The 19,251-nt window shown below is 43.7% G+C and overlaps 1 protein-coding gene and 1 long non-coding RNA gene across 4 annotated transcripts; one reads left to right on the forward strand and one right to left on the reverse strand.

Annotated features, from left to right (window-relative positions):
* Positions 1–518: 518 nt before the first annotated feature.
* ANAPC7 (anaphase promoting complex subunit 7) lies at positions 519–11,428 on the forward strand. Of its 3 annotated transcripts, none has more exons than XM_083418916.1 (11): positions 519–802; positions 4,080–4,266; positions 4,714–4,833; positions 5,212–5,323; positions 6,291–6,444; positions 7,129–7,271; positions 7,647–7,764; positions 8,644–8,840; positions 9,083–9,307; positions 10,039–10,189; positions 10,375–11,428. In XM_083418916.1, the coding sequence occupies exons 1-11, from the start codon at positions 702–704 to the stop codon at positions 10,562–10,564; spliced, it is 1,698 nt and encodes a 565-aa protein (XP_083275042.1). In that variant the 5' UTR covers positions 519–701; the 3' UTR covers positions 10,565–11,428. The 3 variants fall into 3 exon arrangements, with proteins under 3 accessions (XP_083275042.1, XP_083275043.1, XP_083275044.1); XM_083418917.1 differs by having other exon boundaries at positions 560–802; positions 4,080–4,221; XM_083418918.1 differs by lacking the exon at positions 5,212–5,323 and having other exon boundaries at positions 567–802.
* Positions 11,429–12,164: 736 nt separating this feature from the next.
* Positions 12,165–13,572, reverse strand: LOC310667207. Its single transcript, XR_014506207.1, has 2 exons — positions 13,060–13,572; positions 12,165–12,988 (listed from the first exon to the last, which is right to left on the reverse strand). It is a non-coding gene; the product is annotated as an uncharacterized lncRNA (long non-coding RNA).
* Positions 13,573–19,251: the final 5,679 nt, after the last annotated feature.

The following is a 19,251-nucleotide window of genomic DNA, read 5'->3' on the forward strand; positions in this document are numbered from 1 at the left end:
TCCCCTTATTAATGTTCTACAGTTGTGTTTTAGCGGTGAAATCTTAGGAGAAAGCGCTATTGTTGTATCAAATTCAAGACGAGGAGTGTTTGACCTCCACCAATGGCGCGCCTTTTATATTGATATGTGGGTAAAATCCGCCCAAGGGGTTTGCACCAAGCTGAGGCATAGCTGGGGGTACCTAAGGCGCATGCTCAGATATGTTCTCGCCCGCCCTCTGCCGGTGGCTCGGGAGGGCAGCAGTGGCGCCTAACGCGCATGCTCAGGCCTTTCTTTCGCCGCCCCCTCTCTAGTCTCAGGGTCTTAGCTAGAGGAGGGTGTCCACACTAACGCCTCATTTCTTTATATTTCTTATCGCGCTTTTCTGCGTGAACAAGAATATACAGCATATCTTTTTTTTAAAGCGCATAGCGAGTCCAGAGTTAGAGCTGCGGCTCCCGCGGTGAATAACTGGGTCATAGCCTACGCAGGCGAACGTCACGGGCAGCCCCTACCCCCCCCCGCCGGGCTGGCGCTTTGTGCAATGGCGTTTTCTGCGCGGCTGTCATGGCTGCCATCTCGGCGAGGACCCTTCGGAGAGGCGCCATTTTAGAGTTCCTGAGGCGACCCGGAGCTTTCCCTGCCGCCGAGTTCGTAGCTGCCGCCTCCGCCGCCTCCTCCTCCTCCTCCTCCATCGCCCTTCTCTCGGCTCGCCCGCGGCGATGAGCGTGGTAGACCATGTGCGGGAGATGGCGGCCGCCGGGCTCCACTCCAACGTGCGGCTCCTCAGCGGGCTTCTGCTCACCATGAGCGGCAACAACCCGTGAGTTGGTGGGCGGCCCGCGGAGGGAGGCGGCGGCGGCGGAACTGCAGCCCCAAAGGGCTCGTTTCCCTCGCGCTTCCCCGTCCTCGAACTCCCCCGACCGAGCGGCGCCATCCTGCTCCGCCTCGGCTCCCTCGCTTCCCCCGCCGTCACGACGCCCCTGCGAGGTTGGGCGAAAGCGCGCCTGGCCTGAGGCTTCGACCGGGAAGGGCCGGGGCCTCCTGCCCCTTTCACGGCAACCCTCGTCCCGAGCCCGGGACTCGGCTTTCTTTTGTAAACCGCCCTTCATCTGTAGATCTCAGGGCAGTTCGCCACATAAAAATACGAGATAAAATAAAAACACAAAATACATGACAAGAACAAGAACCAACCACGTTGTTTTAACCCCTTTGCAGTTGCCCCCATTCTGTGCCTTATAGTTTCGCTTTCCCCCTTTCTTTTGTTATAATTGTTAACGATAGATGGTTGTTTGGCAATGGCATCCATCTGCCTGTGAGACAATGGAAGAGTTTGCCTTTGGGAGTGAAGTCAAATCCATAATAATAATAATGCAGCCAAGTGACGTAGGCTGGGGCTGTGCTGAGAGTGTGAGGTGGGGAACCTGTGGCTCCCCAAATGTCGACTGGGCCCCCAACTCCCACCATTTTGACTTAATGAAGTGAAGAAAAAGAGAGGAGGGAGCCTTGCAGCATCTTCATCACCCTTCTATTTGCATGCTGCCCTTCCCATAATTAAAACCGCGCTCAAGATTTACGTAACCTCAACAATATAACAGAAAGTAGGCATGAGCAGTAAATTAAAACCATCTTGGTAAGTATGCAGCAAAATTTAAGCAGCCCCCACATAAGTCACAATGAGGTCTTTAATGATAAAGATGCACACACACACACACACACACATCAGTAACAGCAAAAAAGCACATCAGAAATTAAATTGCAATGTCTGGAGGGCCATAGGCTCTCTGGCCCTGGCCTGAGGTCACCCAGTGAGCAGGATGCCAAGCAGGGATTTGAACCCAGGTCTCGCTAGCCCTGGAGTCTGTAATGAATGACTGCAATCAGTGCCACATTTTTTGCAGGAAATACGACCTGCCTGCAGACACAGAGGAGAGTTAAGCTCCATCCTACTAACCCTGTTTACTTGGGAGTAAGCCCTATTGAATTCCACTGGGTTTACTTCTAGGTAGACACATTTAGGATCGCACTATTAAAAGAACTCCATAGAATCTTCATGGATGGTAGCTTTTTCATTTTTTCAGTTGTTTGACCCCATTTTCCCTCCTCCATCTTTCTTTATAGTGTTTATCTATTTCATAAAAATTATACATTACGTCATTGTAAAAAACAAACCTCAGAGTGGTTTACGGAAGAAAAAACAGTAAAATCAACCAGACTTTAAAACATACAAAGGTTAAAATACTAAAGCAGATTAAAATTGCCGCAACTTTCTAAGCATCTGGGTAGGCTTGTCTAAACAGGAATGTTGTTAGCAGGTGCCGCAAAGCGAACAGTGATGGCGCCTTCTTGACTTTAATAGGCAGGGAGATCCAAAATGCTGGTGCTGCCACACTAAATGACCAGAGTTAGAAGAACAGGTATTATGTGGCACCTGCAGTAGTGCCAATTCTAATACCCAATGACTGCTGATAATCCTTCACGCAGCTAATTAAGAGGACTACACTAAATCTGTTCAGGCTGCAGTTTGTTGCACACTTCCTAAACACAGTAGTAAATCCCAGTAAACATCCATAGGCCTGCGCTGCATGTATTTAAACAGTTTTTGGGCATCTTTACATTAACTAAGCACAAATGAATGTATTCTCAAAAGATTAAGTTCATTTAATCAACCTGTTTAGAATTTAAGGTGCTACAAGACTTTTTGATTTTTGTTGAAATAACTGACATGCTTGCTACACCTACCCATACTGATTTAAAAGCCTAGAGGGCGCTGGTACTTTGGGTTAAGAATTAGACCATCGAAAACATAATTTCCCTACCGTGGGTTATTGGTAGTTCCAATACATTTGAAGGCCTGTGGCGCATGTGAAATGGCAAGCTGTGCACTGCATGGTATCTCAATGTACATGTGCTTCACCCTTCTCTCCTCTCACGGGTTTAAGTGCAAGAGACCTTGGAAATGAGTTGAACCCTATAGAATACTAGTATATTTAAAAAAGGCATCTTCAGCATCAGTGCACAAGACATCAACAGGGACAGTTGGCTCAGGGACACACACCTTTCCATTTATCTTCACAAGAATTCTGTAGAGTAGGTTAGGCTCAGAGAGTGGAGAGCGAGTGGCTGGCTTACCCATGGTCATCTTCACAGTAGACAGGCAGTCAGGTTGTGTATCCATAGCAGTGACCAGAGGAGAAATGACCGCTCAGAGGAGTGCAAAGACAAGAAACACCACGGTGCATTTGCAGCATCACAACTGAACGCCTTCATCTGCCCCAACTGCAACAAAACATGTGTATCCCACATCTGTCTCTACAGCCACAGCAGGCACTGCAACCTTCCAGCAGCTTGACCTCACCCCCAAAGGCTCAATCCTCCATTGTCTCCCAAGACAGATGGATGCCAACCAAGCATGATAGCATTTATGTGATGCTTTATCAAAGCTCTTTATAGTTGTTATCTCAGTAAATCGTACAAAAGCTTTATAAGCACAGTGGTACTTTGGTTTAAGAACAGCTTACTTTATGAACAACTTGGATTAAGAACGCTGCAACCCCAGAAGTAGATGTTTTGGTTTGTGAACTTTGCCTTGGAAGCAGAACATGTTTCGCTTCCTGTTGAGTGTGTTCCATTTGTAAATTGAGTCCCCCACTGCTATGGGAAAGCATGCCTTGCTTTAAGAACGCTTTTGTTTAAGAATGGGACTCTGGAACGGATTAAGTTCGTAAACCAAGGTACCACAGTAGGTCCCTCCCTATTTGTAATACTAATAGTACTACTAATAAACTGCTTTGTTACCTTCAGATAAAGGGTGGTATAGAAATTTAATAAATAATAATAGTTGGAAGAGGTATCTTGAAATAATAGTTTGCTTAAGGTCACCTGGTAAGTTCATAGTTTACAAATGGAATACACGAAACATGCTTAATGCTGTCATTGTAGGATAGCATTGCATAGTCAGAAAATGGAATGGACAGGTGGTTTCTGAATACTGACTCGTTTCTGTTTATTGTTTTCACCTTTCAGTAGTTCAGGGATGTTTGCTCCAGGAATTTCCTCGTGTAGTCAGCTAACACTGGTTTGTCTTGTGTTTCTTACAGTGAGTTATTTTCTCCATCGCAGAAGTATCAGCTTCTTGTATATCACGCAGATTCTCTCTTCCATGACAAGGAATATAGAAATGCTGTCAGCAAGTATACAATGGCTTTGCAGCAGAAGAAAGCACTGAGTAAAACTTCAAAAGTGAGACCCTCAACTGGGAATGCTGCATCTGCTCCTCAGAGCCAGGTGTTCATAGCTTAAATTCTGATTATAGCTTGGTGCCTCAGTGCAAGAGTCTTGCATTCACTGTTTATTATACATGGCAAAAGATATGAATTCATTTATATCTGAAAAGTTTTTTCCTCCTTATGTGAGTTCTGGGAGAAATTAAATATATAATTGAATGTGATTTAACACTCGCCTTGAATAGACAGAATGGGGTGGCAGATACTTGGAAGCCTAAGAAAGATGTTATGGTCTTGTAGTTTTCCTTCATAAGTATGTGGAAAGTGTCCCAGCCTTGGAGTAAACTCCTGAAAAGTAAAGATTACCTCTGACAACCCCAAGCACCTTACAACACACAACTTGGTCTTTCCTAGATCTTGACTATCCTCTCCATATATCAGGGTGGGGAACTTGTGGCCCTCCAGATGTTATTGGAGCACTGTTGTATTTTGTATGTTGTCTTTTTAGTGCCTGCCTTCTGAAATTGAAGTGAAGTACAAAATGGCGGAGTGCTATACAATGCTGAAGCAAGACAAAGATGCTATTGCTATACTTGATGGAATCCCTTCAAGACAGAGAACCCCAAAGGTAGTACTTTCCTAGCTAAGTTATGCTGCTTGGGAGCCTTTGGCTGAGATATGGATACAATTTATAGGGTTGAAACCAGTGCTGTTTCTACTCAATAAATCCATTGACATCAATGGACCTAAGACAGCCATGTGCCTCAGTGGATCTACTCTCAGGAAAACTAGTACGGAATACAACCCATTCTTTGAACACCCTTTGGCTGACACAAATCCCCAGGTTTTTTTAATAAAGGTAAAAACTTGCCGTTAATAACTGCAAGCCCAGAGAGTTGTGCATCAACAGGTGGAATTAACAGATCCATAGTGGTGCAAAATGTTATGTCTTTATGTCAACATTAAAACATGATTGTTCTCATCATTGGATTTCTGTGGGTTGCAGATTAACATGATGCTGGCAAATTTGTACAAGAAGGCAGGTCAGGAACGCTCTTCTGTGACGAGTTACAAAGAAGTGCTGAGGCAGTGCCCACTAGCCCTTGATGCCATCCTAGGTAGCCACTTTTCTTCTGATCAATGATTATTGTTGAAAATTGTGATTGAGACGTTGGCCTATCTGAACAGTCTTAGCATGGGCAGGTGAACAAAATATGAATTAGTGCAGTCCGCCATTGGCCTCATGAGTTACAACATTAAAGGGGTGCTTGTTATGACTGCATGTATTGTGTCTTAGAAGACGTAAGGGCTGGGAGAGGCAGTAACAATAGCATTGCAATGCTCTTTCTGATCTGAGGGAGGAGTGTGGTGCTAGAGATGGCAAGACAATTGGTGTGGATAAGTTCTACAAAATGCACCTGTCTGCAGGACTTGATCACTGTAGTCCAGCAGTAGGGAACCTGTGACTCTTCAGATGTTGTTGGTGTTCAGTTCTCATTGCTTACCAATGGCCATGTTGGCTGGGACTTATAGGAGTTGTAGTCCAGCACTGCTCAAAACTCCCATTGTTCTAGGTGCTTTTTGCCACATGGAATTTCATTAGCCCGAGCAGTTTCTGAGCTCTGGGCGCAGTACTGCACCTAAGATTTCAGATTAAAACTGCAGAGTGGAAGGAAAGAAAGACCTTTTTCTGCCTCCCCACTTCCAGCTACTCTCTGAAGACTGGAGAAGAGACCCTCTTAAGAATATTAGGGGGGTGGACAGGGGAAGGACTAGACCCTGTGAAAAATGAACATAATATTATAGCTGCAGTTCATTCATTTTTAGCTTTGTATTCTTGTTATTAAAAAAGCTTGCCTAGACTTTCCGTTGTTGCACCCATAGCCTGGGTTTAAGGTGCCATTTAGCTCCTGGCTTTCATATCTCAGTTTCTAACACTGATCCAGCAACATTTGGAGGATCACAGGTTCTCCAGTCTTTGGTCAATGATCTGCTGTTGTCGGTGCCTGAGCACTTAATTTCCTTGCAACTACCAAGAACATTATGTCAAAATGGTGGTCACAACAGCTGTTGCTTCTCATTTAGGCTTGCTGTCGCTCTCAGTGAAAGGTGCAGAAGTCGCTTCCATGACAATGAATGTAATCCAGAGTGTCCCAAACTTGGACTGGCTTTCAGTCTGGATCAAGGCATACGCATTTGTTCACACAGGTGATAATACCAGAGCAATCAACACCATCTGGTAAGAATCTAGAGCAAATGCAAACGAGCTTTCTCAAAGAACCTCTAGCCTGGTATCTTGTAAGATATACTACTTGGGTATTGAAGGCTATTTCCCCTTTGCAGCTAGACAGTTACAATGCTAAGTCTGAATGCTCATGGAATTTAAATCCCACATACACGTGTCTTTTAAAACAGGGATAGGGAACCTGTGGTCAACTATTAGTCATGCTGTTGAAGGTGCCACAGCCGCTGCCCCCCATGCCCCCCCAAAGCCAGAGTTGCATGGCTTACCAGGTTGCACAGCTGCAGCAGCGGGGGCCCCCTCCCCTCCTACCATGGGCAAATAAGTCTATACCCCTTGGGCACCAAGCTGACCTAGAAACAAGTTGATTGTGGTTGCATTCTTAATGTTGTTAGAGGAGTGTGTGCAGTCCAGGTATTATTTGGAGATGTTCCACTGTGAAAGAAAGCAAAGCGTACACCTTTCTCTTACTGACTTGATTTGTCTCATGCCCTTCCTTTTTATCCTCTTTGGGTGGAAGATGCTCTGATTCTAGATGTGCTGCAGTAGAGAAAGATAGATTGTGACATGTAGATATGTTTGCCTTAAGGAAATGAACCTTTCCCCATAAAATAGAATAAAAATGCTCCAAGAGGTTCCAATATATTGATCTTCTCTTTCAATTTGTTCTTCCCACAAAAGCTCGCTGGAGAAAAAGTCACTGCTGAGGGACAATGTGGATATACTAGGGAGCTTAGCTGATCTTTATTTCAGAGCGGGTGACAATAAGAACGCAATTCTAAAATTTGAACAGGCGCAAATGTTGGATCCTTATTTGATAAAAGGTAAGCCTCTAGAAAATAATGGAGAGCTTGTTAGAATAATTTGAATTCTGTATTCAACCTTTACAGTTCAATCCTATGCATGTTTATTCAGAAAAACATCCTACTGAATTCCCATGTAGGTATTTGTAGTACTGCAACCTTAACTATATTTTTAACAGAGCAAAAAATTCTCACTAGTTTATTTTTTGTTGGTAAGATTGAAAGAAAAACTAGTACAAATGAGGCAAAGAGAGGGATTTTTTCCTTCTGTCCTTACACTTAACTAAAATCAGAAATGGAAAGATGTGAAGAGTCTTGTCCTCTAGTTTTCCTTGATCTTTTTACCTTTGTAGCTTTTGTGTGTGTGTGTCCAACTCCTTCATGCTTTGTCTTTAGGGATGGATGTCTATGGCTACTTGTTAGCCCGCGAGGGTCGCCTGGAGGATGTGGAGAATCTCGGCTGCCGGCTTTTCAATATTTCTGACCAGCATGCTGAGCCGTGGGTGGTGTCAGGGTAATGGGCTGCTTCTTGCTCCTGTTTGGCTTTTACGTTGAACTTTCTGAAGGCAGAATCTACCCTATTAATGAGGAGAGTCAGATGGTCTTGGGTTTATTGCTAATGGCTTAGTGTCGGGCGGCAAAATCTTGACTGACATGGAGTTGGTGAATTCACTGAAGTCTCTGGGAGTTTGACCAAAGCTTTGTGTAAGATGTCCTGGAGTCTCCCTGGCATACTATTGAAATGCCACTTTCAAAGCACATCTTGCTGTTCTTGAAATTCGAAGAGGTGTTGGATCCAAAAATATCCAAAGCCACTGTCTGAAATAAAATTCTGCAGGGAGCAAAATAGCCTTTAATATATTTTATAACACTGCCTTCTCAGCAACACTGCTCAAGGCAGATTACAAAAACTACAAAACGTACTTAAAATCTTCCCTTAATAAACACTTTGTTGTGGTGTCTAAAAGCTGGTTGTCTACAGTAGAAAATTATTAATGTGTTTCATTACTTTGGAGGTATCACTAAAAAGTAGGTCACATTTCAGAATGCTGAAGCTAAAATTACATTTCCTGATAGCAATAGGCATTTCCGCTTTCATTAGATAGAACACATTATTCCTGTGTGTGTGTGTGTGTGTGTGTGAGAGAGAGAGAGAGAGAGAGAGTGTATATCCCCCCCCCCCATCATCAAAAGTAATTGAAATGGAAGGTTGTAGGAGTTGGGGGTGCTGTGGGTCTATAACAGAATAGCCCATCCTACTTTGGCAAGATGTTCTGCCCACACCCTTTAATAATACAATGACAATGCTGCCATGGCTGAAAAACTCTCTGCTTGTCCTCTTGAGGTGGAACAGATTGAGCTTGATAACCACAATTCCCCCTTCTTTCTGCAGGTGTCATAGCTTCTACAGCAAGCGCTATTCCCGTGCCCTATATTTAGGAGCCAAAGCCATTCAGCTGAACAGCAATAGTGTGCAGGCTTTGCTGCTGAAAGGCGCTGCCCTTCGGAACATGGGGAGAGTGCAAGAGGCAATCATCCACTTCCGTGAAGCGATACGGCTTGCCCCTTGCAGGCTGGACTGCTATGAAGGCAAGTAAAAAGGACGGACTTCTCCAAACAGGAGTTGTTAGACCTGGTAGTGAAATGAAAGTTTCTATAGGCCCACATATGACTGTCACCACTAAGATGTCTTTCTGACATGCCAAGACCCCACCTTAAAGTCGTGACTATCAGCCTACTGTGCTAAATTCGGTGACCATTGTTTAGATGAGTGCTGGTTTTGAAAAAAAGCAAATATTCTCTCAAATATGACTTTTGTCTCTGACCCTCAGGCCTCATTGAATGCTACTTAGCATCCAATGGTCTTCGTGAAGCCACGGTCATGGCTAACAATGTCTACAAAACCCTGGGAGCCAACGCACAGACACTTACCCTCCTGGCAACTGTTTGTCTGGAAGATCCTGTTGCACAGGAGAAAGCAAAGACATTGCTGGACAAAGCACTGACCCAGCGCCCTGATTACATCAAAGCAGTGGTAAAGAAGGCAGAACTTCTCAGTAAGTCTTTCCCCCTCCTCTTTTCTTGTGTGCTAGTCTTATTCAGCATGAATAGAGATGTATGCAGATGCAACCCCCACCAAGTCTTGAAGATTGTGGAAGGCAGCAATTTTCACCCACATCTCTCCATACTATAGCCATAATCAGACTTACAGCACCCTCTCACTCCTGTTGTGAACAACCAGCTGAAAATGCCCATCTTGAATTACTCATTACATTTCGAGCTTTCCATTTTGGCAAGAAGTCATGTGAATTGGAGTTGCAGGGTTTTGTCGTTTTCTTTAAATTGATATTTTTTAACGTGTCTCTTTAAAATTCAAAGTGTTTGCAAATCCATAGGTGATTAGGTGGTTTAGAATAGGCATTCTTCCTTCTCTGTCACAGGTGAAGGGTGATGACGATGGCAACTTCTTGTATATGTCACAGGAAGACACAATCTCGGCATCCTCTGAAACAAACTGTTTCCTCCTCTGAAAACCTAACTGCAAAAAATGTGTATCTGAATGCATAATTGCAGAAATGGTTTTAGTTTGCTGGGTGCATAGACTTCTGTGTTTTTTCTTATTTTTATCTTGTTGTGCAAGATAAAAAAGCAAGATCAGCTTTTGGCTGTGAGGCAATCTATACTTCTGCAAATTAAAATAAAGCCTCATACAGTTAATCAGTTACGATTTCTTTTTCGGGTGATAGCCTCAACATAAATAGCTTGAAATAACCCTTCTTATTGACAGGCCGAGAACAGAAATATGAAGATGGAATAGCTTTGCTGAGGAATGCCCTTGCCAACCAGAGTGATTGCATTCTCCATCGAATGTTAGGGGACTTCCTTGTGGCTGTTAATGAGTATCAGGAAGCCATGGACCAGTACAGTATTGCTCTAAGGTAAGTTTCTGGAAAATCCTGTTGTGATGGCCATGAGTTGAAGGATGGTTGTAGGTGTTTTGTCTGTGGGGGGTTGCTGATAGATGTCACTGAGCTGAAATGGAAATGTCATGAGCCAACCTGTCCTGTTCTTGCTGCTGCTCCCTGACTCCAGGATGTCTTTCTCTTACTTTCTGTTCCCCCAGTTTGGATCCCAATGATCAAAAGTCACTGGAGGGAATGCAGAAAATGGAAAAAGAGGAAAGCCCAACGGATGCCACCCAGGAGGAAGATGTGGATGACATGGAAGGGAGTGGAGAGGAAGGTGACCTGGAAGGCAGTGACAGTGAGGCAGCCCAGTGGGCGGATCAGGAACAGTGGTTTGGCATGCAGTGAAATCGCCTTCCTGAACTAACCTGGGACCATAGCCCTTGATGAGTGACGCCCAATAAGACATTATTCTCCCTGGCATGAAGAATGCCAAGGTGACATTGTGTGCTGCTGCAAGAACTGGACTGAGGCAAGATCCAAGCAGCCCCTTCTGCCCCTTTTTTGTTTCTGTGTTATGCTCTCAGTGCTCCTTATTTCATGGTGAAGTCTGAGCAACTTAAGTGCTGGGGAGGCATTTGTGCCAAGCAGCAATTTTGAGTTCTTATTTCTAAAATTAGAAGCTTTCAAATGATATAAAGCATTTTTCAAACATTTGTTAATGACTAAAACGATGTCAGAATCATGTTGTAAACTAATTATGCTTGATCCCCAGTGGTGCATAAATGTAGGCTGCTTTTATATCCTTTTATAAAAGAGGCTTTATTCGCAAAGCCTGTACGGTGTCTTTAGATACACAAACTCCTCCAGAAAGCTGCTGGAATCTCACACAGGGGCAGTAAATTTCTTTCCAGCCTTTTCCTGGCCTCCCCAGTGTTTTTTGTGGAGGATATTTAGCAAGCACACTCTAAAATAGAAGCATGCTGCTTCAGGCTCCTAACTGATGAGCAATTCTATAGCTGATCAATCCATATGCACAAGAAATTGTGGCCTGTGAAATAGTTGGTTATTTTCACATTCTGTGCTAACAAGTGCCACTCCTTTTAAGCCTCTGTAAGGATATTAGAGAAAGTGAAATGGAGCAGTGTTGAGGAAATTACAGCCAGTGAAAGGTTCTTAAGGTTACTTCTTACTGGGTAATACCAATTAACAATATCTAAACCACATAATCCTTTCCTGCATACATGACTATTAAAAGCAGCCTTGCTAACATACTGTGCTTCTGACTTTGATTTGGCTGCATTCAATAACTTCCTCAAAGCACAGTCCAGCAGCAGCTTCTGTTGGGTGCCCCATCTGCACAAGACCACAGTGCTGTGTTCTCTGTTAAGTAATTGTTTTTTTAAATGATGTGGCCTTCCCTTTCACAAGGGTGGCTAGCCTGCAGCCCTCCAGACGTTGCACTCTCAACTCCTATCATCCGTAATTGACTCCTTTAGCTTGAAGCAGATGGAAGTTGCAACATCTGGAGAGCCATGGCTCCCCACCCTCCTCTTTTGAATCACAGAAGAATTTTAAAGACCCAACGTGTCTTGGTCATCTGCTGAAAACTCTACTAATACTACCAAAGATCAGGATGGAAAAGTAAGTTGCCTTCAAGGAAACATGAAGGTAATGAATTAGTGGTTGTTGATACTGTTATAGGGTTTTTGTGAATGGAGATACAACATTACCTGTACACATTCTTGAACACAGGATGCCAGATGCACGTTGATACAAAGAGATACTTTCAGATAAGGGAATAGTGCTGGTACAATGGAAATGTATTGCTTTCTCTTTAAACAGAAGAAGCACCACTCTTCCCCCCCTTTCCACAAACCGTTTTGGAAATTGGAGGAGAATGTCTAAAATCACCCTTTGGTTCACACAGTTGGTTCACGATTCCAGGCCCAGTAGATAAATGAAAGGGAACAATGGCTTGTCAAAATCAGTTTGTGGCTAAGATGAGATTTGAATTGGGGCCTTTCCCTGTTTGTGATGCCACTCCAGCTCTTGTGATCACCCACCACCAGTAAAACCAGGCACACAATTATTTGCTAGACAAGCTGCTGATTTTCAATGTGTGGGCATTCTTATTTTTGGGGGAGGGGGAACTATCTTAACTGGAACATGTAAATTAGTTGTCCATTGTTATTTATATAGTACCATTACATTACAATGGTTCATAAAACTCATAAACAAGGAAGAAAACACTCTAGTCCTTGTCCTGTGATTTTAAAAATTATTTCACTTATGAACTACTTCCTATGAGGCATCCCACAGTAAAACAATTTTTTTTAAAAAAAAACAGTTGCACATGTAAAAGCAGTTGTTGTATATATGAAATGAAAACAGTTTAAAACAAGAATAGCACATAGTTCAAATCAATTCAGATCCAATGCTGATAAAGAGCTCCAGCTAGACATTTTGCTGGTTGAAATTTTACTAGTGGTGTAATGAATATACATGCAAATACAGTGAGTTCTTTGCCACCCTTTACACACCCTCTCATAATGTCAGTCTTTATAAACGGAAAGGAGAATGAGGAAGACAGCTCATCACATCATTTTGGAAGAAGACTTAAGAAAAACAGTACATAAAAGGGACTGCTGAGAGGTCCTGGGGAGAGTGGAATTCAGCTAGTGGGACTGCTGCTAGTGAAGAATGACGAGGCCAGGGTTCCTGCTCCCGTCATAGTTGTGTGGAAGAGGAAATATGCATCCAGCTGCCTTGTACTCTGGCCTCTTTCAGCTCACCTGCAGGAGACCATACAAAAAGGAGTGTGCCTATGTCCTAATACTACCAAAGATTCAGGATGGAAAAGGTTGTTGATACTGTTATAGGGTTCTTGTGAATGGAGATACAACATTACCGTTGACCCAGAAGACACTTAGACCAAGGACAGGGAACCTTTTTGGATGAGCAGCCCACCCCTGCAGACCTATTTTTGATGGGTGGGACAACCCACCTGTCTTTGGCCTGACTTAGTGACACCAGATGATTGTCTAGCAGATTAAGCCCACTCACATGTAAGAAGGCCTTCAAGCACTGATCTTTAAGTGCCTTGACAGCCAGCCTGGGAACCACACTGCACAGTCATAGGTGTCAGGCCGCCAGAGCTGCTGGTTGTGCAACTGAGTTCCCACTGCAGGTGTTTGACGAGGAGAAGAACAAGACATTAGCCACAATTCATCTGTATCCCATAGTTCCATGAGAACTGCTGTTGATTGATGTGTTTTCCTTCAAACCAGCCTCCCTCTGGTTTGAAAACACAAGCTGTAGTTAAGCTGGCGTGTGCATTTTATGCAACCACTGCACAGTGCAATGGCAGTGTGGCATAGTGGTTAGAGTGTCAGGCTAGGACCTGGGAGCCCAGGGTTTGACACTCACTGAGTGACCTTGGGCCAGACACTGCCTCTCAGCCTAACCTGCCTCACAGGGTAGTGGTTGTGGGGGAGAACCACATAAATGACATTGAGCTCCTTAGAGAAAATGGTGGGATATAAATGCAATAAATAAATACATTTAAGTGGTGTTCAGGGCTAGGGGTTGCTGGCATGGAAAAACACAGCAGGTCATGTGCATCACCCCTGCCTTCGTCTTGGGTGCACAACGCTCTCCTAAAAAGAAACCTGAAATGCTGCTGGAGGGGCAACGGTTAATGTGTCTTGAGTCTGCTCTTAAAACAAATGATATTAATTGAATTGCAGGCTGCTGGGCTTTCTCCAGGGAGCTGGGTTTGGATCTTCGATTTCTGTAAGCCTTTTAGAACAGGTGAGGCTAATAGAAGTCTCCCTTGAGGCTAATATTCCTGAAAAACAATACAATACTGGTGGGTGGTTTGCACTGTCGATAAGCACTCGCTCCTAATGTCTCTAGACTAGCTACCTCCAGAGCTGCTAATGATGGATTTAATAGCTTTTTAATGCTCTACACGGAAGGAGCGTTGGAAATTTCACTGCAGCTGGTGACGGATGTTTATATCATGAAATCCATCATTAAAATTACTGCCAGCCTTCCCTTCTCCCTCCAGCACAGCAGCAGAGAGGGCCTTAATGGACTTGCAAAGGCACTTTCCCTTGTCGCAGAATCAGCGGCTTTCTAAATCTTTCCGTAAGGCTCCAAGGTGGACACCTGGCCCAGGACTGTCTGAGCACTGCCACGTCAAGCAACAACCTCCCAAAACCAAAGCCAAATAGCTAATAAGAAAACAAAACTAAACACCTACTGATGACAAATGTATATATTCCTTCAGCAAATAAATGTGAATCCTTGGCTGTGCTTATTGGAACCTTAAAGAGAAACCCTTCTATATAAGATAGGGGCGGAAAACCTCCTGTCTAGGACTAAATGCTCCCCTACAAGTTGTCTCCCAAGGCCCACACCTTCTCCCTCGGGGCCCCGCTGCTAACGGGCCTTGCTTCTCACCTTCTCATCGGGTGCCTTTGCCTGTCATGTTATTGTCCTGGTTTCATTTTCTTGCTTGAGCTCAGAGAAGCAGCGGGGAGACTGATGGGACTTAATTCCAACAGTAACCTGCCAAAGGTGGATCTAAGGCAGTACAACCTGTTTGGGTGCACCAGGCACAGTGATTCTGGGATGCTGCAGCAGGATCTGCAACCATGAAGTCCAACAGAAGGCAAGAGGGCTGCCAGATTTTGGCGTTGCACAGGGTGCCGCTGGAGTTGGTGATGCCAAGGTTTGCCACTGAACCTGGGACAGGTAAATGGAACAAATTGTGAATGTACACAACTGCGGTCACTTTAAATCTAAATAATAAATGAATTAGGTATATGGGTTTATTCAAAAGGATTAATGTACCCAGCATTTCTGTTTTACAGTCCACCAGGAGAGAAGGGCTGTAGCTCAGTAACAGAGCAGAGGCTTTATTTGTACAAGGTCCCAGGATCAATCCCTGGCTGATATGGCAGCTGCTCTTACTAAATTCCTGCCTGAAACGCTGGAGAGATGCTGCTGGCAGTCTCTTAAAAAAGCTCCACCCCAGGAGCCGGCAGGGGCTGCTACGCTGCTGTCTCACAGGGTTGTTGTGAAGATAAAACAGGGATGGGGAGAACGGCATATGCTGCCTTATGCTCCTTGGCGGAAAGTTGGGATATAAATGTGATGAATGATTATGATGGGATGATGTTGAGACTGTGGCAGTTTGCTGAATAAATAGAAGAGCTAAGATACGGTTCACAACTGTAAAACAAGAAAATCCTTAATAAAATATTTTTTTTTTAAAAAGAAGTGCAGATATCCAACAGTTCCTAGTTCTAGCCAAGGCATGTTGTGATACTCTGCTTCCATATTTGTAAATAAACAGAGAAATACACCATGATTCTAGTGCACTGCAAAAAAAAAAAAAAAAAGATACGGTTCACAACAATTAGCCATTATGTTATTCTAGCACTCTGGTTTTATTTTATTTTTTAAGTGTCAGCATGCACATGTGTGTGTGTTTGTGTGCGCATGCGCACCAGCGCACTTTAAAGAGTGAAAAACCACTGAAATGCTTGAAATTACATTAATGGAAAATATAACCACTCTGTTCTGTTCTGTAATTTGATGTTTAATTGTGATGTTATTTACATGTATTGAATTATTATAATATAAAATAGATAGAGAAAAACATACCCAAACTTCAAAATTCCTTCTGCCACCTACAATTACAGGTAAGTGCGCATCTTCCTTCCTATTGCTTCCTGATTAACAGCTGGTAAACTGTGGGCCAGACTCCGGAAAAATTGAATAGAAAGTGAGAGAGGGGGAGGAGGAGAACCGGTTAGATTTCTAAGAGTTTACCAGAGAACAGAAAGTACTATTGCATCAAAGCCAGCTTGGCTAGCAGACAGAGGCAAGCAACCCACAGTGTGCTTTCAGGAGTTTGGAACATTTCCCAGCTGGGATCCCAGGCTTAGGAAGAGTTTAGCAGCTGGCAGGAATTGGATGATTCTATTGGCAGCCAATCCAGAAACCTGGCACTGATAGAGGCTGTGCAAAACCCCAGATCAGGTAGGGGATTTAGTTTCATGGAGCTTTAAGAAATGCTATCGCCTCAATGAGCTATTTCTTTTCATCCCAGCATAACCAACCGCCCCATTTGTCAATCAACAGACAGCACTTTATTGACTATACCGTCATAATAAATACCTTATATACAGCTGTTCTTGCTCCACAGTTGTGGTACTCCCTTCCTTTCTAAAGGACTGCCCAAGTTAAAAAAAGGGGGGGAGCGGGGGGGGGCATACAATTTACTTTTCAGACTGGCATTCAGAAGTCTAAAGTCAGGGAGGCTGAGCATAAAAAAAAGTATAACCAAGTGTTTATAGGATACAATGCATGTGTTTTACCTGTTATTAAAAAAGCCCTGGGGAATGGGCCACCTAGAAATTTAATTAAGTGATTTATTAGCTTCTTATGCACAGAGATTGGCCGGGAAGATCCACTGAGGATGTTGTGTTGGAAACAATGGTAGCTGGTGCATGTTAGAATCAAGAGGGCAGAAGGCAGGCAACCCAAATGGTAGGTGGAGCCAGAGACAATGAAAGACAGAGTCAACTATACGCACCTTGCAGCTTGGGTGAATTGGATTGAAAAGATCACTTACAGTTTATGGAGGTCAAAGGCTTTATTCATGCAGGAACTATTTACAGGATGAGTGACAGACCAGGCCCACTGGTGAGGCACCTGCTTTGAGCAGAGAAAGCAAGGTGAGGTACCTGCCTCTGCCACCCTCCCCACTGCCTCTACTGCCAGTAGTGGCACCAGTTGCTGGAGAGATCTTTCAATATCTAGCTGGAAGCCAGTGCCACTGCTAGTGTTTCACAAATGTTTCCATGCAGCACAGTTAAGACAGGTCGGTGGCAGGACGTCAGTGAAGGGTGATGATTGCAGAGGGCACCAGCATGTTCCCATTTGACTTAAAGTGGTGAAACAGAATGTGCCGTCCCTGCTAAGTGAAGATAAGAAGAAGAAAATAGTAGATATGTTGTCTCAACAAGTTGGGAGAGAACAATACACAAAGGGGCTCAGCCTTTTAGGGGTGGAGTTAACTTAGAGAGGCTACAAGCAAGTGCTGGCTAAAATCCAGGAGAGCCATCATAAACAATATGGCCGTAAAAGTCTAGGATCCAATCTTAGGCCTTGCCTGAGGCAGGAGCCTGTTCTGCTACTGTGATGACCATTCTCAATGCCTCCATTTATTCTCTGTTCACACAAGGTTTGAAGTATCTAGATTGGGAGCCTCAATATTAAAGAATTCTTGCTGTGTGGCTCTTTCTAAGCAGACTGTCCAAAGGGTTGCCATGGTATTCTCCTCTCTGAAATGAACATTTGAATCCAAGGAAGAGGAGAGAAAGATGAAACTATTTGCAATTAAGAATTAGCATCAGCCAAATGACCTCTAAATTTGATCCCTTTCCATGGAACAACAATACCATAATAAGGATACTGCAAGTCAAGGTGGGGTGGGGGATAGTGTTCAACACTTCAATGCCTCTCTGGCTACTGAATTGCAAAACACCAACTTAACTTTGCAGTATGTTTAGAGGAGGGAATGTTTTGGGAACGCTTTATTCCCACTCCATACCCATTTGCTGCTCTCTCTGCCAAGGATTATCATTGGCCATGACAACAATGGTGAGAATCACCTCGGATTATTTAGCTTACTTCTTAGCTGCAAGGGCCAGGAAGATTTGATCCTTTAACCCCTAACTGTGATAATTGGCAGCAATGAAAAGGACAAGAAAAATACAAATGTAGTTGGGTGTATGTGCAAAACTATGCGCATTGAGGCAAAAATAAAAATGACGTCTATGACAATGGGGGTCTGAGCAGGCAGGTTCTCACTGAGCACAAAAGGGATTGTGGGGTCAGGGTAGGCAGGTCAATAAAAGTGTTGAGCCAGTGTGAGGCAGCTGTGCCAAAAGGCAACAACAACAACAACAATCTTTATTACGGTCTAGAGACCCAACAAAACATTGCAAATCAATACACAGTTCATACAGCCTACCTCCAGGTTAATTAAGCATTTTGTTTAAAATATAGGGCTCATTTGTTCTTGCAACCACCGATAAAAACTTTGCCACTGCCAACGTTCTAGCTTTTGTCCGGTCTTCCAGTAGGAACCTGACATAGTGAGCCTCTGATTTTCCTGGGAAAGGTACCAGCAAGGGTAGTATCAGTTCAGCCCTGGCCTGCTCATACTTCTCATAATGCAACAAAATATGATTTATGGAACAAAATATGATTTATGGATTCTTGAGCACATGAGCAAAGTCTGTCCTGGTAGGGAACTCCTCTCAACCTACCATCCAGCACTGCAGAGGGGAAGACATTTAGTCTGGCTTTGGTGAAAAGCCTTTGATAGTTAGGTACTGTCAGGTTTTTGATGGAAGATGTTAACTTAAAGACATACCCATATTGAACTCCTACTGCCAGCGGACTACAGACTGCGTGTGATCGAGATCGCAAGTCACTGTGTGCATTGTCCCATAATCTTTGCTTTAAAACCTTTTGGGTGCCTTCATAACCCAGGTAATACAGTTGGGGGGGAGACAGACCAATAGAGGTGGCTTTTTTAGCCATGGCTTGGAAAAAGGCAAATTCCATGCCAGGGATCATTAGAAAAGGGATGAAAAATGCATCTGCCAATGTTGCAATGCCAAGACTAATGCAATCACACTTGAAATACTATGTACAGTTCTGGTCGCTGCACCTTAAAGAGGATATTTCAGAACTAGGAATGTAGAAAAGGGTCTCTAAAATGGCTGAAGGTCTGAAGCAAATCTCCTATGGCGAAACAGGATGGAGATAAAATCACTAGGAAGCTGATTGTAAGGATTAGACAATATATGTGTGAATTGCTTTGAACAGTCTGGTATGCCTTATATATTCTACGTGGGGGGTATTGGTTTTGTTTGTTATTGTGTTATGTATATTTGTGTTTAATATTCTAAACTGCCCTGTGATCCTTGGGTGAAGGATGGTATAGAAATGTAATAAATAAGCATAACACAACTTGTGCAAGGAAGCCGGTAAAACGTGGGTTGAAC

Source organism: Podarcis tiliguerta (genome assembly GCF_965153285.1).
Source record: "Podarcis tiliguerta genome assembly, chromosome: 16".
Classification (NCBI taxonomy): domain Eukaryota; kingdom Metazoa; phylum Chordata; class Lepidosauria; order Squamata; family Lacertidae; genus Podarcis; species Podarcis tiliguerta.